General features: G+C 34.4%; 1 protein-coding gene across 2 annotated transcripts; it reads left to right on the plus strand.

Moving 5' to 3' along the window:
- Positions 1–653: 653 nt before the first annotated feature.
- Positions 654–22,034, plus strand: irak1 (interleukin-1 receptor-associated kinase 1). 2 transcript variants are annotated; one of them, XM_073819462.1, is made up of 14 exons: positions 654–1,311; positions 2,557–2,652; positions 5,130–5,237; positions 5,360–5,436; positions 8,394–8,579; positions 8,699–8,763; positions 11,807–11,921; positions 12,501–12,613; positions 14,713–14,920; positions 15,265–15,333; positions 15,415–15,639; positions 16,499–16,943; positions 18,163–18,282; positions 21,501–22,034. In XM_073819462.1, the coding sequence occupies exons 1-14, from the start codon at positions 1,200–1,202 to the stop codon at positions 21,590–21,592; spliced, it is 2,031 nt and encodes a 676-aa protein (XP_073675563.1). In that variant the 5' UTR covers positions 654–1,199; the 3' UTR covers positions 21,593–22,034. The 2 variants fall into 2 exon arrangements, with proteins under 2 accessions (XP_073675563.1, XP_073675562.1); XM_073819461.1 differs by having other exon boundaries at positions 655–1,311; positions 2,557–2,724.
- The last annotated feature ends 1,629 nt before the right edge of the window (positions 22,035–23,663 follow it).

Here is a 23,663-nt window from a genome sequence, read left to right on the forward strand (position 1 = left end):
ATTCCTGTTTCAGACAAATGCTGTTTTTTTTTAACTTTCCATTCATCAAAGAAACCTGAAAAAAAACATAGTTAAAAAATGTATTTTATTCCTGTGATCAAAGCTACATTTTAAAGCATCAATACTCCAGTCACATGATCCTTCAGAAATCATTCTAATATACTGACGTGCTCCTCAAAAAACATTTATTATAATTATGTTGAAAAAAGGCTGAGTAGAATTTTTCAAGTTTCTTTGATGAATAGAAAGTTCCAAAGATCAAAAGATTTTTTTTCCTACGCATTTACTTTTATGTGGCATTTATAATGTTACAAAAGATTTCCATTTCAGATACATGCTGTCCTTCTGAACTTTCTATTCATCAAAGAACCCTGAAAAATAAACATAAAAATAAAATGTTTTTTGGGCAGCAAAGCAGAATAGTAGTATGATTTCTGAAGAATCATGTGACTGGAGTAATGATGCTAAAAACTCAGCTTTGAAATCACAGGAATAAATTACATTTGAAAATACATTCAAATAGAAAGCAGTTATTTTAAATAGTAAAAATATTTCAGAATTTTACTTTTTTTTTCTGTACATTGGATCAAGTAAATGCAGGCTTGGTGGGCAGAAGAGTAAAAATCTTACTGTTCAAAAACCTTTGTCTGGTAGTGTAGTTAAACAGTTTATAATGCATAAACATGTCTGCCATATTGCATCACTTGACAATTTTGAGCAAATGCCTCAAAATGCAAAAACAGCACTCAATATCAAGAGTGAAATTTACCATATTACTAAATGTGGAAAACAAGGAAATGGAAGATGTGAGTAAGTTAGACGTGATGGCGAAGGAATTCACGAGCTCTACTACTGGTGAAGATGACAAGTATGAATATTAATAAACGTAATGTAGCTGACGTAAGAAAGTGGGCGGAGGTCATGTGGGGTTTCTTTAGCGGTGCCTCGTGAATATTAATTAGCTGACGCGCCGTTTTAAAGATGACGCAATAAATATTCATGAGCCAGTAGCAGCACGGTTGTGACGGCTGTGGTGATGACTCAAAGCAAAAAAAAAAAAAAAAAGACCACTAACACAAGTGACAGCCACAAGCAGGAAACTCCGCGTTCGAGAACCACGTAAAACAATATCAGAGCTGATTAAAAAGCAAAGAAGAAAAAGATAATAAAGTCAGTTAAAACACGGAGGGTTGGTGAAAATGTCTGGAGCGGAGTTTGACAGAGAGTTTCTGTACAACTTACCCGCGTCTGTTATAAATCACTTTATCCGGGTTATGGACTCACTTTCACATTCAGACTGGATATTGTTCGGTAAGAATTGTGTATTTGTGTTTAGGTTTTTATTAGGATGATGTTGTGGTTATTTATTTACATCTCAACTCGAACCCTAGTGGATGTGTTGATTAGCACTCTGGCTAACTCGCTTAGCAATCTGAGCGCTGTCGTAAAAAGTTTTAGTTTTTGTTCACTTCGTGAATTGTTTATTTCTTACAGCTATGGTTTATTTACTTCGTTTGGTAATGCCATTTGTTTGGTTATGAATGTATTTGAGGTAACTACAATGTTTCGCTAAATGTCAGTATTGTTGCCCTGGCCTCATGATTGATGACATCGCAAATAAAGGAGTAAATATTTAATTATCTGATATAAAAAGTTAACATCTGTTCAGCAATGGATCAGTGGGGTTGTTAGGGTTTGTGTCTATTCAGGTGAGATCCTGAGATTTAGTCTATCACATGAGTAAATCACAGCTTTTCTTTCATTGGGAATCATTTGAGATTGGATATAGTTTAAAGGAGTAGTTCACTTTCAGAACAAAAATTTACAGATAGTGTACTCACCTCCTTGTCATCTAAGATGTTCATGTCTTTCTTCAGTCGTAAAGAAATTATGTTTTTTCAGGAAAACATTTCAGGATTTCTCTCTATATAATGAACTTCTATGGTGCCCCTGAGTTTGAACTTCCAAAATGCAGTTTAAATGCAGCTTCAAAGGGCTCTAAATGATCCCAGCCGAGGAAGAAGGGTCTTATCTAGCAAAGTGACTGGTTATTTTCTAAAAACATTTACAATTTATATACTTTTTAATCTCTACACAGAGTACACACAGAGCTAGACAAGACAAGCATTTGAGGTTAAAAAGTATATAAATTAAATCGCTTTGCTAGATAAGACCCTTTTTTCCTCTGCTGTAATCGTTTAGAGCCCTTTAAAGCTGCATTTTGGAAGTTCAAACTCGAGGGCACCATAGAAGTCCACTATATGGAGAGAAATCCTGAAATGTTTTCCTCAAAAAACATAATTTCCTTACAACTGATAAAAAGGAAAAACATGAGGGTGAGAACATTATCTGTAAATTTTTGTTCTGAAAGTGAACTACTCCTTTAATAGGATGATTTGTATGTGAAGCAAATGGTTGCCAATGTTGTCTATTTATCCAGGTAACTGGAGAATGTCTCTCTTACACAATTTAAACTAAATCCCATATTTTTACTGTAGTAGCCAAAGCATTTTGGTGGAAACTAAACTTAAAACTGTGCTTTTATGTCTATTAAAGCTTCACAGGTAATATCGGACCAGACTGAACTACGTCTTTTGGAGCAAAGCTCCAGACGGACAGACAACCTCATGCACAAATGGGGCTGTCGAAACGGTACGGTTGGAGAACTTCTGAAGATTCTTGAGGGCTTGCAGTGGTTTAGAGCCCGTGATATCATCCTTGAATGTATGTATGTTTTCTATATCGTTGTATCTTGCCATTTGCTTGCTTCTGTTGTCTCTACCACATCTGATGCCCTAACCATCCAGGTTGTCAGGTTGGTTTTGTGGTTGTCATGAAACTTGAGAGTTTTGATTCAGACTTTTTTTTTTGACAAGTAACAAACCTATGTTGTGAAGAAACACAATGCTGTCAGATGTGACGGTTTTCTGCTTTGATCGCACATGCTTATTTGTTTCTGTTTGTGTTTTATGGTCACTAGAGAGGCTGTCGGAGTTACAGCTACGACCAATTACGTTCTTCTTAGACATTACTGAAAAAAAGTCTAATGAAACTAGTGAAAAGTTCGAGAAAAAAAAAAAATATATATATATATTAGGGGTGGGCATAGATTAATTTTTTTAATCTAGATTAATCTAGATTAAATCTTGGAATTAATCTAGATTAATCTAGATTAAAATGGCTAATTTGAATTCTGCTGAAGGCATTCAGAATATGTGTGCTACCCAAATAATGACTTAAAGTCTTTGAGAATGGATCATAAAGCTCATAAAGCTGTTCTATGATAATTTGTTGATGAAAATAAATTATGTTCAATTAGATGTACTTGTGTTTACTAACTAACTAACAATGAAATTATTTTTTCTACCTATTAGATTGTGTTTTTTTTTTTAACGTCAACACCTACCCAGCCCATTACATGTTACACCGTACTTTTATTTTGACAGGTTGCCGTGAAGTTTCTGTGTCATACAGTATGATATGATGCTAGTTTTCTCAAATGAAACGGTAAAAGTGACACTCACAGCAGTTTGGGAGATTGAGTTTATCTGTTCATGTGAGATGAAAATGCCAAAAATTACCGGGAGCGTCACGTGTGTTTCAGTATGCGTGTAGCAAAAGCTCGTCTCCGCAATGCATACATACAGCTAGGCAAACGGAACATACCGGATTCATATTAAAACGGTCTTTTTGCATTTCAGTTTTCACATACACTAGTCCATATCGCGATTTGAATTAAGTGACTGACCAACATTTGATTTATGAATCCAAAAAACGACGAATTTACGTGGCATTTCGCTATAGTAGATTCTGTTTTTATGAATGGAGGACGACGCGATCCCGTCTGTGTTTTGACGGAGGAGACTTAAACGCGCGACCATATTCTATAGTCTTCGGTATACATCCGCGTTAAACTATCAAGGTGAAAGTCATCATATCTTGCGTAGTTTAGACCCAGCTCCAACCCAATTTTGAGAATAGATTAACGGCGATATTTTTTTTATCGCGCGATAAGAGTGTCACGTTAACGCAGCACGTTAACGCCGATAACGGCCCACCACTAATATATATATATATATATATATAATGCAGATAATGTATAATGCTCTTGTATGTTTAGTTAGGACAATATTTGCCTGAGATACAACTATTTGACAATCTGGAATCTGAGGGGGCAAAAAAAATCTAAATATTGAGACAATTGCCTTTATAGTTGTCCAAATGAAGGTCTTAGCATATTACTAATCACAAATTAAGTTTTTATATAATTACAGTAGGAAATTTACTAAGTATCTTCATGGAACATGATCTTTGATAATCGATCATTTTGACCCATGCAATGTATTGTTAGCTATTGCCACAAATATAACTGTGCTACTTACGACTTAGTTAATGTTAAAGTGCTGAAACTGAAATTAAATAAATTGAACTAAATAGAAAAATTATAATAAGAAAAAAAGAAACAAATATGCAGGAGTGCCAGGTCTGCAAAACAAAACTTGTCTTATTGCTATTCAAAACTAGACCAATTGTGTTTTTTCCGTGTTTTTCCCTCCACCGGAGGTCAAAACAGCAGACTTGGCAACCCTTATTATAAAAAAAATTACTAAAACTGAAACTAAAATTATAAATATGTACAGTTCTGGTCAAAAGTTTACATCTGCAAAATGTTAATTATTTGACCAAAATAAGAGGGAGCCAGGGATGTAAACTTTTGAACAGAATGAAAATTTGTACATTTTTCCTATATTGTCTTTTTTTTCATTTAGTACTGCCCTTCAGAATCAACAGACCATGCTTACATGTTTCCCAGAAGACAAAATTAAATTTACCCTGATTTTCAAATTCAAAACATGTTCACCCCCCGGCTCTTAATGCATCGTGTTTCCTTCTGGAGCATCAGCTTTTGGACCCTCTGTAATAGTTGCGTATGAGTCCCTCAGTTGAAAAGATGGCAATTTTTATAAATGTAACTATTAAATAGTATATAAATAATACCAAAATACATTAGAGACGTGTCAATTAAACATAGAAACTGATGTATTTCAGTTTCATGATTTAGCCAACACTTCACATCATTATACTTATATAATAAATCTATTAATGTACTTTTGTATGTATTTCCACAGACAGACGTATACCGCAGGTACGTTCAGAGCTGCAGTCCCCTACAGTGGTGCCACCGGTCCCTGCATGTCCAAACAGTACAGTCACCAAAGAGTTTCTCCCTGTCCCTGGTAACGTATTATTCAAAGTACAGTGCTTGCATGTGTCGAACATAATGATATTCTATTCTTTTTCAGTTCACTGCTTCTCATCAAAAGTATCTATAGTAAAAATGGTCATTTTGCTTTTCCAGAAATCAGGCCTCTACCCAAGCCTAGCCCCCCACCACCTGACCTGGACTCTATGGAATCAAGAATCTCAAATAAAGAGGTGCTTCATGTCATTTAAAAAATAATTCAGTCATTAAAACAACTAATAGAAAACACTTGATTAGAGATGTTACAGTATTATCAATATTGGGGTATTGCGATACCAAAACTGTCTTGATATCATCATGATCACATGACAATAGGGTTGGGTCGATAGACGATGCCATCGTCCATCGCCGATGGCCGATAGACATCGCGATGCTGAGCCGCCATCACGATCCTCCGCCCCGCCCCTGCCGCAGCAGCAACCCGCTGGAGAAAAACACACAATTAATCACATATAGCCAAATGAAATGCATGCTTTCAATTTCCGCATCTTTACTTATTTTATTATTATTATTATTATGAGGAAATAATAACAAGGAAGTTGTTAGCGATCACAATACAAATTACAGTGAACTCCAAACGAATTACACGAACTAGTTTGTTTACATTAATAAATGAGGCATACAAAAACAGCAGAAAAAAATCAAAATAATTTTAATTAAATTTGATTAAATAAACCACACCAAATATGCCCTTTTCGTGGTTTTACCATAATGAACAGAGCTTGGAACAAAAAACAAGAGAATATTTTTTTCCATCGAAATATGAACGTACAGTATAAAGCCGAGTATACATTATAAATAGCAGTTTATCATTCAAATACATTGGGAATATGGAAACACTTGGATTTGTGCCGAATTACAGAGGTGCGTGAGCCCAACGCCTGCTATTTTTTAGTTTCGCTTTGTTTTGGTTTCTTAACTTTATATATTTTGTTTCTTACCTGTTCTGTTCTAAATGCCGTTACATTTAAATGATTCGTTTTGGAGTCAGGGTAACTCACTTATAGCTATGTTTATAATGGTAATGCATAATAATATTTCGCTTGATTTGGCATTATTTCTGATATTACACTTTCTCTCTAAACATTCTGCTGCTCATTAAATGTGTTTGGAGAAAGTGGGTTAAGCAGTAAGCAATCAATGAGAGCGATTTTGAACTTAAAAAAGCTGACTGGTGGAAAATATGTTAAGGACCAACACACATCCTCCAAATACATCTACATAAACCCACGCTTGCTCTTCTCGTATGAACGCACTCACTGTCACGATCTAATGCACTTGTTAATGCCGGATCTTTAAAAATCTGGCTCAAATTAAGCACTGGTGGAAACGGTAGGCTACAAGTAATTAAATCGTTATGAATTAATTATTTAACAACAACCATCCCTCACTCCCGCCCGCCCCCCGCCGACGATGCCATCGTCCATCGCTATGTTTCACATTAGACATCATACGATGCCAAATTGGTCAACATCGCCCAACCCTACATGACAATATAAATCGATAGGTCTTCTGAGCATAAAGTGTAGTTTTTAAAATATATTTATTACTTTTCTTCTTATTCTAACATAAAAGTCTTTAAAGTTGTGTTTTGGGCCATTATGCTTTGGTATATCTGTCAAACTAACTAAAACTGAAAGCACTATACGGCTTCATCAAGTCTGTTTTTACTGCACGTTTGCATTTCATTCAGGCGATCAGCTTGTGATCCGGTGTTTCCTGTGATTCAGAGCGGCTCAGTTCACAGTGAATGCAGTGAACTTGTTTATTGCATGTGCTGTGAGTTTAACGCATGTTTGGGAACGCAACGGCCACCATGCTTTATTTTCACGGCAGATGATAAAAAAATTGTCTTTCCCTCAAACTAATTTTGTATTTGCAAAAATGCAAATAAAATTTAGTTTTCTTTCTTTCACCTCTGTGTTAGCTCACAGAAACTTTTGAGACAGAAATAAAGTTTATAAACTCATAATTCAGACTTATCTCTGAGAAAAAGTCAGAATTGCTAAATAAAACTCTTTTTTTTTGTATCTCACAATTCTGACTTCTTTTCAGGAAATTCTGGCTTTTTTTTCCCCAGAACAAACTGAATTCAGACTTTTTTTCTCAGAATTGGTTGATATAAACTCGCAATTGTGAGAAATAAAGTCAGAATTGCAATATAATCTCATAATTCAGCCTTTTTTTCTCAGAAATGGATGACATAAACTCGCAATTGTGAAAAAAAAATGCATTTGCTTTTACTTTCAGTACATTTAAGATTTAAAAAATACTTTAAGACTTTTACTCAAGTAATATTCTAAACAGTGGCTTCAACTTCTACCAAAGTTGTTTTCTGGTAAGATATCTACTTTTACATAAGTATGGCTTTCAGGTACTTTATACGCCACTGTAGATTTGTAGTGGGACGTGTTTTTGTAAGCCTGTTTTCACTGGAAGTTTTCCATCAAAATAAAAGCTTTACTGCTGTTTTTGTCAAAATAAAAGCTTAAAAGTGCAGTATGAATTGCTGATAGCCGAGTAACAGTACTGCAGTCTAAATTCAAAATACCTATTATAATTTCCCTACTGTAGTGTAAAGTGAAAATAATATACCTAAAAAAATTCTATTTTTATTTATTTTACAGTGCAATTGTTTTACAATATTTTGCTATTACTGCCATATGAATAACAATAATATAAAATTGCTGTTGTTGTTATTTATTATAATTACTACATTGTAATTTGTTTGGCTTCCTAAAATTATGTTAATATAATCTAGATTGAGACAGTATACCACAAATAAAAAGAGGGTAAATTCCCCTTTAAAGGTCAGGTACAAGTCAATTCACTGACTTAGGTTTTCTTAGTTTTAAATATGGGTTGGAGCTCACCAAGTAGATTAGATAGAATAATTTAACTTTAAAATGTAGAATTTTTTTCTTTTTAAATATCGCAATAAATACTGTAGCATCGACTTTGTATCGTGAGATTTTGATATTGTTACATCCCTATACTTGATAGGTTTGTGCATTCAGTGTGTTTTTATTATGCTGCCAAGGCATTAGTCAGCATGACTCTTACTTTAGCCATTATGTTTTTCTTCCTTTCAAGTCTCCTAATCCACTGACACATTTGTGTTTGTTAATAGTGCCCGTGTGAGAACCGTGTGGATCCCCCGCCTTATTCCTCCACTGCGATGAGCTGGCCGTTTGAGGAAATACAGAACGGCACATGCAACTTTTCCCCGTGCAAGCAGATTGGTGAAGGAGGTTTCGGACACGTGTATAAAGCTGTGATGAGAAACACTGAGTTTGCTGTCAAGAAGCTAAAAGAGGTATTAGAAGAAAACTAACAAAACAAACATATGTGATTTTGGTCGTTCTGTTATTGAGTCATTCACTTTGCTTCCTTGTTTTTCTCTCCCTCTCTCTTTCATGTGGGTGTTCCGGGCAGGACTCTCATTTAGACTGGAATGTTGTGAAGGAAAGTTTCAGGACGGAAGTGGAAAAACTGTCACAGTAAGAAACTGTCTGTCCGTCATCTGCTCGTGTGCCTTATGCTTTCTTCTCTTGGGCTTTAAAGCTGTCTTTCCTGTTTTGTCTTTAAAGAATAGTTCACCCAGAAATGAAAGTTTGCTGAGGGTTCTGAGATACAGATGAGTTTGTTTCTTCACTCAAATGTAGCATTACATCACTTGCTCACCAATGGATCCTCTGCAGTGAATGGGTGCTCTCAGAATGAGAGTCCTAACAGCTGATAAAAACAACACAATAATCCACAAGTAATTCATACCAGTCCAGTCCAGAGTGGTAGACTCGAGTGCCAAATTTGAATGACTTGTGACTTGCGACTCGACTTTGACAGCAATGACTCAAGACTTGACTTGGACTTGAGCCCTGTGACTCGGCAAGTCCTACATAATAAGTTCACTCTATTCTTCCTGTTTACCAGACACTCTCTTTCATGTCTTTCAAGAAATGGATGAATTTACGTGTTGTAAACCAGACAGGTTCTACTAAATCGTAGCACCCATATAGCCCCTACACTAAGCCATCAACTGTGATCATTATTATCTTGTTTAAAACAAAATACATTTACTTGCATTTATTAGTGTATCTGAATGGCTACAGTTTTGCTGTGAATAATTTTGCATGCCTCATTTCTTAAACCTGCTGAACAGTGTGGTGCCAAGCATGTTCAGGTTAGGCTTCAGGTTAGACTTGTAAACTCAACATATTAACTCAACCTCTAGAATTATTCAAATATGAACTTTTTTTTTTTAATGTAGAATACCAATACAGTGCAGCGCCATGATTGTAACAATCATTGCGCTTGTCTCTGTGACAGCATGAAATTTGAACTATTTGATATCAATTAGGGGTGGGAGAAAAAAATCGATTCCCTGATGCATCGCGATTATCTCTTCAATGATATTGAATATTTCAGAATCGGTTTTGAGCTTCTTTTTTTTTCTGCATATGGCAAATGCACACTAGAGATGTAGCAGGCTTCATTGCACAGAATTTGCACTGTGAGACACTCACTTTGCATTGCTTGAGAGTGTGTGCTTTCACCCATCGTGTTTTACATCGTGACAGACTTTCACATGCTGTTCAACATTTCAACATTGTGTTTATTCATCCTAAAGCTTGATTGTGGCTGCGGTTAAATGCACTTGCATTTGCAAATACTTTTATATGAAATTGATGTACACACAGTCAGTTATATTTTCAGAGCAGGACAAAACATCAAAATAAATCTGTGCATTTGAATGCAGCCTGTTAAAGCTGCCACTGTGTATGATCTCAATAATGCCAAAGAAAAAGGAAAAAACAATAACTACTGTCTGTAAACCTTCGGATACTTAAAGAACACTTATTTTACAGTGCAGACCAAATGTTTGGACACATATTTTTCTGTTTATTAAAGTCTTTACTCTACATTTTTGCAGTTTTCAGTGGGTTAGTGATATTTTTTAAATATATATAAATTAATAAATAAATATTTTTTAATGGGTTTTTATACAAAAACTGCTTTTTTATGTAAAATTCACTTTATAAAAGACCCACATTTCTAACCTTAATTCATGGGGATAACATGGATAATTTCACATGGTTTAGTGTAAGATTTTTGCCCATCTTTTGGAAAATCCAGTTTTAAAAGTAAAAAACAAACAAAAAACTTTTACCAGTAAGTGGCTGCAGAGATCCACTATTTGCTGTTTGCTATTTGACCACCTGAAAGATATTTTTTCACAAGTTTTTTCAGTTGAATTCATATCTACAGCACAGACCAAAAGGTCTGTACTGTATATAAGTAATTGTTTTAAAAAGTAGCCTGCTTATATAATAAAGTAAATTTTGCACAAAATAAATTTGATATGAAATGTATATGAAAATTTAGCCATGTGGAGTAATTAAGAAGATTTTGAAGATTCACACCCCTGCTTTTAAGATAGCAGCACTGACATACAGAGATTCCAACTATAAACAATAGTTGGTCATTAATAATTTGTTAAAATGTAAACATGTATTTGCACAACAGAAGAATTAATTGGGGAAAAATGTAGATCAAGAAGCAGATTTTGGAATCAGGTCATATCTCCCAGAATTGGAATCGGATTGGATTGTTAAGTGCCCATATTATCAATAGAATTTGTTGAAGAAATAGCTTAAAATTGAGGACTTGCAACTCAACTTGGACTTTCCCCGCTTGACTTGGTTCTGTCTTGTGTGTCATCAAACAGACGATGAACACTATTAACAGACTTGGTCCCACCTCTGCTCCAATCCATCAATTAACATTTAACATCAAGTAAAAAGATGTGTTTATAAGAAAATATACATAGATCAAGCACCGTTTACAGTCCAAAACCATTCTAAACAAATATATCATTGGATTTCATGAAATAGAACAACAGATGGACTTTTTAAAAAGAGATATTATGGATTATAGCCAGAAGTGACTATTTAAAGTAAAAACACCTTAGTGATGGATTTGTTTCTTACAAACAAGCAGCCTTTTGCTTCAGAATTCAATAATTGATGTATTTGAGAGGTGTGCATTATTGTGATGTTTTAATCAGCTGTTTGGAGTCTCATTCTGATGGCACCCATTCACTGCAGATGATCAATTGGTGAGCAAGTAATGTAATGCAAAATTTCTCTATATTTTTTCTGATGAAAAAATGAACTCATCTACATCTTGGATGTTTTTGAATGAACTATTCCGTTAATCAACTTTTTTCCATTCTGGCTGTGATTCATTTATGTTTGTTCAACAGAATCGCAGAATGGGACTTACCCGCTTGAAATTTCGATTGCTCTTTATGCACCGCACCTCTTCATGACCCAAAAAAAAAAAAAGAAAGCCTCCAGCACACCCTCCAAAACTTTTTTGTGGTTAGTTCGTCATCCTTTCGTCTCCTAATTAGGTCATTTTTTTTTCTGACACTTCAGCCTTTCAAGCTTTGCTTCCTTCAGCTACTGTAATATTCTTGTTCAATGTTATGTAATATATAAGCAACAGTTTTTTTTCATTAGGCTCTTTCTTATTACACAGATACAGACATCCCAACATAATGGACTTTGTTGGCTACAGTATAGAAGGACAAACTTATTGTTTAATATATGTTTATATGCCGAACGGCTCTTTAGAGGACCGGCTTCAATGTAAGGTGAGTTCCCATTCTTGCTAGCAATGTGGGTTCTGCATCATTGTTTAGTATGCTGGTAAAAATAGTTTACTCAGAATGAAACTTAGGTTATCATTTGCTCACCCTCATGTTGTTCCAAATGTGTATGACTTTCTTCTAAGGGACATTTATTGTGTGGTCTTTTTACATATATTAAAAGTGAATAGGGACAGAGCCATCGAGCCCAAGAAATGACAAAAAAAAAACATTTCCACTGAAAATAGTTTTGTTCGACTTGTGTCTTAAATGTCATTTGAGGGCTTGCACGTTCAAATATAATGAATCACAACTTGTTGTGCAACGTTTGACGTCTGTGATGATGATGAAACATCAATCGTGACATCAACAATATCAGTGACAAGAAAAGGCACGAGTCACTCACTGGTTCTAACAAGTCAGAAAAAGGAACTTTAGTGGTGCTTTTTATTATCATTGTATCTTATCTTAATGCACTTTAATTCAAAACAGTCGCTTGGGTTGGTAACCACATGAGTGTTGACAAATTTCATCATCATCTGTCATGGAGTAGGTCTGTTATTCATAACACTTTTTTTCTTTCAGGACAGTTACGCCCTCTCTTGGTCACAGCGTGTAAATGTATTGCTGGGCACTGCTAAAGCTATTCAGTACCTGCACTCTTGCTCACCCGCACTTATTCATGGAGATATCAAGAGGTGAGTGCAAGAACATGTAAACCACATGTACACTGGCATTCAAACATTTGGGGTCTGTAAGATTATTCTTTTTTTGTTGTTGAAAGAAATAATACTTTGATAATAATCGCTGTTTGAACTTCTATTGCTCAAGAATCTATAAAAATAAGAAGCACCACAACTGTTTTTAACATTGATATTAGTAAGAAATGATCATGTGAAACTGAAGACTGGAGTAATAAAGCTTTGCATTACAGGAATAAATTGCATTTTAAAATATATTCAAATAGAAAACATAATTAAAAATTGTAACATATTTCATAATATTACTGTTTTTACTGTATTTTTTATCAAATAAAGCCTTGGTGAGAATAAGAGACTTTCAAAATCTTACCAACCATAAACTTTAGAATAGTAAAGTAGATTTAGTCTCTAAGGTCATTAAGGTTTTTGAGGAAAACATTCCAGGATTTTTCTCCATATAGTGGACTTCAATAGTGGCTAATGGGTTGAAAGTCCAAATTACAGTTTCAATGCAGCTTCAAAGGGCTCTACATGATCCCAGCCCAGGAATAAGGCTCTTATGTAGCGAAACAATCAGTTATTTTCTAAAAACAAACAAACACAAAAAAAAACAAAAAACACAAATGCTTGTGCTCACTAGGTAAGACTTTTATTCCTTGAGAAAAATCCTTGAATGTTTTCCTCAAAAAAATGTATTTCTTTGTGATTGAAGAAAGAAAGACAAACATCTTGGATCAGTTGGGGGGAAATTTTTATTCTGGAAGTAAACTTAATTCTTTTAAGTCTTAAACATTTTAGTACAAGTTAACTTGTTTGCCACTGGTGCTGCTAAAACACAGGCTGCCCACAGGGTCTTAAAAAATAATAAAAGTTGATCGTTTTAGAGAAAATTAAGCCACTGAAAAGTATCAAAAAGTCTTAAATGCCATTTTCCAGGGTAGTACATTTTGTATCATCATTATTTCATTATGTAGGCTATATTTGTCCAAAGAGGTTGTATACTGAAGTTTGCCTGAATTTAATAATTGCGCAGGCGAATAGTGGGATTCGTGTAGTTTAGCTATATTTGACATCATTTGTTACCGTGCTCAGTTAAGTCAATTAAGTCAGTCAATTAATTATTTTGTGCTTCGTTCCAACCCTTCTGACTTGTTGCATTGATGGGGAGTTATCACAAACTAAGATTGTTTAGTTGTGCTATCTTACATTCAATATATGTGACCCTGGACCACAAAACCAGTCATAAGGTTAAATTTGACAAAACTGAGATTTATACAAGCTCAATAAATAAGCTTTCTATTGATGTATGGTTTGTTAGGATAGGACAATATTTGACTGAGATACATCTATTTGAAATCAGAAATCTAAGGATGCAAAAAAAATCAAAAAGACTGAGAAAATCACCTTTAAAGTTGTCCAAATTAGGTTCTTAACAATGCATATTACAAATCAAAAATTACATTTTGATATGTTTACAGTTGGAATTTTACAAAAAATCTTCATGGAACATGAACTTTACTTAATTTCTTAATGATTTTTGGCATAAAATAAAAATCAAAAATATTGACCCATGCAATGTATTTTTGGCTATTGCTACAAATATACCCCAGCGACGTAAGACTGGTTTTGTGGTCCAGGGTCACATATAGTACATCTAAGTTAAAGTGTCACTGATGTAACCGGTTAAAACTGGAAGTGGTGATGAGGCCATGGGAACCAGTTGAGTCCTCCCCAATTTGACTTTGTTGCAATATGGAACTCTTGCATTATTATTGACATTTTACTTTATTATTTTAATACTGTAAGGTTGCTTTGACACAACTTGTATTGTAAAAAGCGCTGTATAAATAATCTTGACTTGACTTGACTTGACATGAGGTCTTAAAATGTATGGGAAGAGTCTTAAAAAGGTCTCAAAAGGTATTAAATTTAACTCAAAATTCATGCTTTAAAATTTAGGAACATTTCACTTTACTATCAGTTTCCAAATGATCAAATCCAGCACTACAATTTTTCTTTTTACTACATATATTGTTCCACTTTAACATGCATGTTCATCATTAGGGTAACAACCAGTCCTGTTCCCTCTGTTGCAGCTCTAACATCCTTTTAGGGGAACACCTGGAGTCCAAGCTGGGGGACTTTGGATTGGCGCGCTTTTGTCGGAACCCCAGCAAAACCCCAGGCAAGACGTCCACCGTGGCTCAAACCTCAACGGTCCGGGGAACTCTCGCATACCTCCCAGAAGAATACCTGAAGGATGGACAGCTGGGAGTGGAAATCGACATCTACAGCTTTGGAGTGGTGAGATGCATCTCAGACGTGCATTGAGAACACGAAACACCAATCAGTTATTATGGTTGTATGTTCATCACCATCCTCAATAACATTCTCCTACATTGTCCTACAATAATGTCAACGTGGACTGGGTTTCACAAAAAGTACATTCAGTGATTGAGCAGCCATGATTGAAATCAGCTGTTGTTTTTGTCGTATTTGATGATTTATTTTTTATCACATTATTTCTAATTTTATACCTTCAGCAGAGATATAACTATGATATTTGATGTATCGACAATTCCTACTGCAAAAGTCTTTCAGCTTTCCATATTTGATAAAGTAACACTCCAGTTTCTCTCGTAATGCAGGTCATGCTAGAGGTACTTACTGGACGCCAGGCTCTGGAGGTCGATGGGAAATCCAGAACTGTTTACTTGGTAAGAAGAGCTAAAGTCATGTTTTAGTCACATGTGTTAGTGTAGAGTTGTGCTGGTAGGTAAACCTGTTATTTCTCACAGAAAGATCTGGTAAATGAGGAGGAAGACGATGGGAGAAGTTTCAGCAAAGGGAAACACTCACGGGAGCTGTCCTTTGCTCACGCAGCGCAGAACATCTGCAGAAAACATCTGGATCCTCGACTGATGACTAAAGACACACCTGCCCCTCATGGATCAATGGAAATCTCTCAGCTAGCTTGTCAGTGTTTAGACCGACGGCGGAAGAGGAGACCTCGCATGACGGAAGTAGGAGAATCTATACAAATTCATCATTGAAAAAATCTAATATTATTTTTTTTGTACAGTAAAAAAATATTACAAATAATTACAAAAAAGCACTGTATAAAAATAAATAATCTTGACTATTACGGTTTAAAATTTGGGGGTCAGTAATTATTACTTAAAAAAAAAAGAATATTTTTATGTAGCATGGATGCATTTAATTGATCAAAAGTCACTAAAGTCATTTATAATATAACAAAAGATTTCTTTTTCAAATAAAAACTTTGTATTCATCAATGATTGTTTTTAAAATTGATGATAAGAAATATTTCTTGAGTAGCAAATCTGCATATTAGAATGATTTCTGAAGGATCATGTGACTGGAGACTGGAGTAAGGATACTGAAAATTCAGCTTTGCATCAGAGGAATAAATTACGTTTTAAATTATATTCAAATAGAAAACACTTATTTTACATTATAATAACATTTCACAATATTACTGATTTTACTGCGTGTTTCAACAAATAAATACAGCCTTTGTGAGACATTTAATAAATAAATAAATAAACAAATAAATAATCTTGCTGACCCCAAACTTTTAAACGGTAATGCAAATGTAGTTTTACTTTCAGAACTAAAAAAGGCATTTATTGAAGTTATTAAATATTAAAGGGTAAAGTGATTAAAAACAACCGCACCTGACAACAAACCTAGCTTTTTCACATGTGAAAGGGGGTGTTTCTTAAAGGCACAGTGTCCAAAAACATGTGGACATCAGAGAAAAAATAAGATTCTTAAAAACAATAATACACCTTCATAATATTATGTTTTAGTTAGAATTATCCAGCTTATTCTGGCTCTTCTGGTGTTTTTTTTTTTTAGGTGTTCAAAGCACTTCAAGATGTGCATTCAGGGTTGAAGACCTCTGGCAGATCAACCACGGTCAAAATGTCTCCCATACCATCTCATCCATCCACCCCACAGCCTTTATGCTCCGACAGCAGCTCCCTAGACTCTCTCACCCATCAGTTCTCCAAACTCCACCCTCAAGAGAACACATACCCCTGCCTTCACAAGACTGTCTGTCCTATCTTGACCTCTGTAGTCACTCAGTCTAGCTGCTTGGAGTCAGAATTGAATGATGAATCATGGGCTTCACAGTCTTCTGGTATGCCGTGTGAATCGGACGAGAGTCAAGGCTTTTCTCAGTACGTGACGAGTCACTGTAGCAAAGCTCAGGCCACATCATGTGGGGCCTGTAGCATTCAGAGCACTAAAACAAGAAGTTCTCTAGCGGATAACCCTTCACAGTCCAGTCCGAATGAAGGTAATGAGATTATTTGTTTTTAAAATGGTTAGATCATCATCTGTAATTATTAGTCACCCTCATGTCATTCCAAACCTGTAAGACCTTCATTTATCTTCAGAACACAAATTAAGATATTTTTGATGAAATCAGAGAGCTTTCTGACACGGAAGCGAAGAAATTGTTGAAATAAAGTCGATATTTTAGTTTGTTTTTCGCACAAAGTATTCACATAGCTTCATAACATTACAGTTGAACCACTGTAAGAGATAATCGGCAGTTTGCCGTGCATTAAAGGATTTTAAATGCACATCGTGGAGGCTAATAACCACCCCGAACGAGAAACGGCAGGTGGTTACCTCCGTGAAGTGCATTTAAAATCCTTTAATGCATGGTAAACCGTTGATTATCCCGCTTATTGTCATTTGGTCATTTGCAACTTTATAGACAAGTTAAAACTACTATTGCTCTTTGCAGTGCAGTATTTGACCGAATGTGTAAAAATGAGTTATTTTCATCAGTTAGGGACATCAGACAATCAGACACAGAGATGAAATAGTGTGGTAAGATCACATTTATTTGAATGAATTATAGCATTTATTTCAATAAATTATCGATCTATCGAGAGAGAGTGAAGTCGAGATATAACAGTTGTGCGTGTTACCTGAATGCTGCACATCTCTCTCTACAAACAACTAATTCATTCAAAAACAGCGGTTTTACCTCCTCATTGCTGAGGAATATAATGTAGCGATCTAGTATCTAGGCTATTTTATTAATAAGAATCATGGGGGAGCGCTGAAACAAGTTTATGTATGTGCACACTGCAATGCAATGTCTCTCTCTTTCTATGCATTAGTGTGCATCAATTAAAGGTTACATTAAAATTAAATGGTTTTTACTGCATACCTGTCAGCCAATCAGAATCCAGTATTCAGACATTCCATGGAATAAGAACTATTTTATTTATGTCCTTACTACCTTTGTGTCTTGAACGTGTCAGTTTCCTTGTTGTCTATGCAGTCAGAAAGCCTTAGGAAATCCTCAAAGATATTTTAATTTGTGTTCCAAAGATAAACAAAGGTCTTATGGGTTTGGAATGACATGAGGGTGGGTAATTAATGACAATTTACATTTTTGGGTGAACTATCCCCTTGAGGGCATTTTTCTGAATATATGATATTATAACTTTCTAGTTGGCCCAGTCTTAAATTCTGTCTGAATTTTTCTGAATTTACAGATTTTTCTGACCAGAAAGTGTTTGTCAATCCTGTGAGGCAGCGATTGGTCCAAAGAATAGAGCTTTATGAAGAGGGAAGGATTTTAACTTCTGATCTGCTGTCATCAGGCGCCTCATTATGTAAGTCTCCAAATCAACTATAACTGGAAGACATACTGTACATTAACGCATGCTTCATTCAAACTGAGCTGAAAATTACTCATGTGACCCTGGACCACAAAAGCAGTCATAAGGTTACATTTCTCAGAAAGTGATATACTGTATAAACATCTGAACTCTGAATAAATAAGCTTTCCATTATCATTATTTGGCTGAGACTTTTTGAAAATCTGGAATTTGAGGGTGCAAAAAATCTAAATATTGAGAAAATCACCTTTAAAATTGTCCAAATTTAGTTCTTAGTAATGCATACTACTCAAAAATTAAGTTTTTATATATTTATGGTAGGAAGTCTACAAAATATCTTCATGAAACATGATCTTTACTTAATATTCTAATGATTTTTGGCATAAAAGAAAGGTTTTGACCCATACAGGGTATTGTTGCTATTGCTACAAATATAGACGTTTTTCCTGATCACGGAAGTAAGTCCGACTCTTAACTGAAAGAATGCTTTGCATTTCCAGTCTGCATTGTTTCTAGTCAAATTAGGGTATATTCCGAGCTAATAAACTAATGTTAAACCGATTAAAATGTTTTTAAAAAGCACATGGCTCCATAGCGCCATCACTTGGCAATGTCGCAATGACCGTCATTTGTCAGTGCCTCACTTTAATGAGTGTGTAGATAACACGAAGCAGCGGACGTTAGCTACATTAAAAACAGATGGACACTATTTGAATGGGTTCCTATGGAAACCGGAACAGAAAAGCATTCAATCTGACGTTAGAATTCGTAATGGCGGCGCTCATCGTTTACTCAGGAAAAAGTTCTATACCTGTGATACTTAAGAGTGATTTTGTGGTTCAGAGTCACATATATTATAGTCATAGATGCTGGTTATCAAGATTGCATCTGCTCTATTTTATTGCCCTGTAGCTGATTGTAGATTATATCACAATTACTCAGTTTTCACATTCAAAGTGCAACTGTTGTGACAAATACAAGGCCCTCATTATCTAACAGGACCCAATAAGCAATAAACACGTCTTTTATTTTTTATTTGTCAATGTTTTTATCGCCTTGATTGCAAGGTTTTATAGTTGACATTAAACAATTTTTGTAAAATTAAACAAACTTCCCCTGAAAGAAAAAATACTACACACAAAAACTTAAATTTAACAACATTTCTCATTTTCACTTAGTTTCTCTTGATGTACTAAAATAAAACTATTAAACTAATAATAAATTGAAATGAATGAAAAGACATTTAAAAGAAAAAATGAGAAACTAATAAAAATGACAAATCACAACAAAATGACTAAAATTAAAATGAAATATAAAAATCTAATCTTAATAAAAACTAGAATGATATTTAAATTATGCTAAAATAAACCTGCCTGATCCAACAAATTCAATGGAACAAAGACAAAGAACTGACTTTATCAATTTTACTGGTGGTTCACTGTATTAAGAATTGTTTGGGTATAATATGTCACAGTTTACTTTATTTTGCTATCCTCACTTACATAAATGAACTATAGTCTCCTGCACCCACTAGTAAAAAAAAATATATATAAAAAATCTGGTGTCTATATAATTTTTGGTTTGACTTTTTCACTATTAACCACTTTCTAAAGACTTGGATTTGCGTTAAAGAAATGGGTCACCCAAAACTGAAAAATTAGTCATTTACTCACCCTCATGTCACTGCAAACTTGCATGTAAACTGTTTCTTTCTTATGTTGAACATAAAATAAGATTTTAAATAATGCTGGTAAACAAACAGTTTATGGTCCACATTAATTTCCATAGTATTTCTTTCCTTACTATGGAAGTCAATGGGCACCAAGAGCTGTTTGGTTCTTCAAAATATCTTCATTGGAAAGAATCTTTGACATGAGGGTAAGGAAATGGTGAGACAATTTTCATTTTGGGTAAACTATTCCTTTAACAAACATTGTGCAGTGCATAACAGATAATTAGATCTGCAGAGCTGCTCAGTTATCATTTAAAGGCCAATTCACATCGCCAGATGCAGACCAACATCTACAGTCACCAAATTACAGTGTGTCACTTCTCAGACATTCCAAGCTCCAACAAACCAAAGTCAACTTGTTCAGTGAGCAAAAGCAAACACCAACCAGCACCAACAGACAACAACAGGTGTAACACACTGATTAAACAAAACCAAATAAATGTGTCTGTTTCTGTTTGTCTGCGTCTGTCAGAGCAGTGTGCATTGGCCATAAAGGGATAGTTCACCCAAAAATAAAAATTTGATGTTTATCTGCTAACCCCCAGGGCATCCAAGATGTAGGTGACTTTGTTTCTTCAGTAGAACACAAACGAAGATTTTTAACTCAAACCGTTGCAGCCTGTCAGTCATATAATGGCAGTCAATGGTTACCAAATCTTTGAGAGTAAAAAAAAACATACACAGACAAAACCAAATTAAACCCTGCGGCTCATGACAATACATTGAGGTGTTAAGACACATAACGATCGGTCTGTGCATGAAACTGAACAGTATTTATATCATCATTTACCTCTGATCCACCGGAACATTCAGCGGTATCGAGCGCGTTCACAACAGCCGGCGCGTGACGTGTCAACTTGCTCTGGCAATGTAGTCGGTGAAAAGTCAACACTCCCAGATGAGTTCGCACAAGGAAACGTAATCTTTTAGTTTCTAATCGGTTGCCAGACTCAGGATAAGCACAAGTAATTACCATTTTAAAGGCTAATATGCACTATGTAAACAATGAGTGACGTATACGTGCGACAGATCACTTTCGTGCGTGGATCTACTATGGCAGATCATGTTGACGCATCATGTGCCGGCTGCTGTGAACTGGCGTGACGCACTCTGGCGTAGTATACGCAAGCAGATAAACATCAAATGTTCATTTTTGCGTGAACTATCCCTTTAAAGATTTGGTAGCCATTGACTGCCATTATATGACTGACAGGCTGCAACGGTTTGAGTTAAAAATCTTTGTTTGTGTTCTACTGAAGAAGTCACCTACATCTTGGATGCCCTGGGGGTTAGCAGATAAACATCAAATTTTCATTTTTGGGTGAACTATCCCTTTAAAACTTCTTGTCTGAACTCACAAGTGTGGTTGGTTATAATGTGACATGTTAATTTGTTGTACAAAACAAATGCAAATTACTTCATTGCTGTGCTTGTTCATTTGAATCAAATAATATATTCATGCTTTTTCATTATTTTGTAGACCGAGATATGAATGCTGAAACGAGGGAGCCAGAAGAGAGTGATGAGTTTGAGACATCTGGAATCAACATGCAGTCGCCTGCTGCAGTTTAACACTGGAACGTTTAGAGGAAGGAACCCAGCAAATATGTTGTTAAAATATTACATGAAATATTTACAAGTATTTTTTTTTACGGTTATGGTAGAGAAAATATCTTCATAAATACCTCGGCCAAAGCTGCAGATTATTAATCTTTTTTATGGTAATAGCAAGTGTTACAGATGAAGAAATCTCTGTAGTCGTGAACCTGTGAATCTTGACTGACAAGCCAAAGAAATATAGAAGTGCATAATTTATTGTTTTACGCCTGTTATTTTGGCGATTGAATGTCTGTCTGTTGCTTTTATTGTTGGTTTTGACTTGGTTAGCTTATGAATTATGGCCAATAAAACACCTACATGTATGAGTACTTTTTAACATTAATGACTAATCTATTTGTATGGTACTAACTGGTTATTATGTTATAAACCTTGAATTAAACATTTAGCCTGTGCAGTCCTGATTATGCATTTAATTTTTTTTTTCAGTTAAGAGTTCTGCAATGCCAAAACGGTTTTATTAGAAACACAGTTTAATTATGAGCCTAACAGCAATTTTCTACATTCAGCCCTTTGCTTTAACTTGTATACACTGATTTGTGAAATGTAATGTAATAACTTGAAAATTCGTTCTCAGATGCAAAAAAAGAAAAGAAAACAGTTCAGTTTGGGTACTTTTATCAAACCACTGGGTTTGTGTGAATGAGAAACTGTTGTGTTTTAGAAGAATGTAATAAGCATATAATATTTACGTGAATTATATGATTATCAGATAGTTATTTCAATGCAGAGATCATGAATATTGGACATGGTAGAGTGTTAGAGTTACGGGAGAAATTACCATGTTACTATAGATTCTGTCACATAATAAAAATATATTTTACATTATTTCTGTATGTATATATTCTGTAATGGGTGTCCCTCACTATATGTGACCCTGGACAACAAAACCAGTCATAAGGTTAAATTTTACAAAACAGAGATATATATAAGCTTTCTATTGATGTATAGTTTGTTAGGATAGGACAATATTTGGCCAAGATACATCTATTTGAAAATCTGAAATCTGAGGGTGCAAAAAAATACTGAGAAAATCACCTTTAAAGTTCTCCAAATTAAGTTCTTAACAATGCATATTACTAATCAAAAATTAACTTTTTGATAGGTTTACAGTAGGAATTTTACAAAAAATCTTAATGTAACATGATCTTTACTTAATTTCCTAATGATTTTTGACATAAAAGAAAAATCAATAATTTTGACCCATACAATGTATTTTTGGCTATTGCTACAAATATATCCCAGCGACTTAAGATGGTTTTGTGGTCCAGGGTCACATATGTTTAGATATTAATGCTAAAATATTTACACCTTTTTAAACTTTTATTTTATAAAATAATACAATTTAAAAAAACAAAAATAAACCATTATTATTATGCTTCCATAATTAATTTTTTATACGTTTCTAAGTAGCCCAAACTTTCAACCTGAAACGATGAAAACGCTAAAAAAATTTTAATTATTCCATTTATTGAATTTATTTACATATTCATTTTTTTGACAAATTAACTTCAAAATGGACATGAAACATAATTTTAAAAGCTTTAAATATAAAATCTTCCAATAACTTGCTTACAATACCTTGCCTGAAAAACAATATCAATAACTTTTACATTCACACACATTATATATATATATATATATATATATATATATATATATATATATATATATATACACATACATACAATTGTAAAAGTAATGCATTATAATATTGCATTACAATCTTGTAATCAGATTCCAAAAATTACATACTTGTAATTAGATAAAATTGCATTTTAAATACTAGTAATCAGATTACAGTAACTTTTTTATGGATTACATGATTACATATTACTCACACAACAGCAATACATGATTCATAATTTACTGATTTCCCTTATTCCTCTTTTTCATCTTTCAAATCTAAATGTTTCTTTCTAAAATAGCCTACCACTTGCATAGAAAGTCTTTCAGTTTTGTGGAAAACCACTGAATTTACCTTTTTTTTTTTCTCGGTTTTTTAACATTGCATCAACTTCTGATG

Source organism: Garra rufa, chromosome 15, assembly GCF_049309525.1.
Source record: "Garra rufa chromosome 15, GarRuf1.0, whole genome shotgun sequence".
In the NCBI taxonomy this organism is placed as follows: domain Eukaryota; kingdom Metazoa; phylum Chordata; class Actinopteri; order Cypriniformes; family Cyprinidae; genus Garra; species Garra rufa.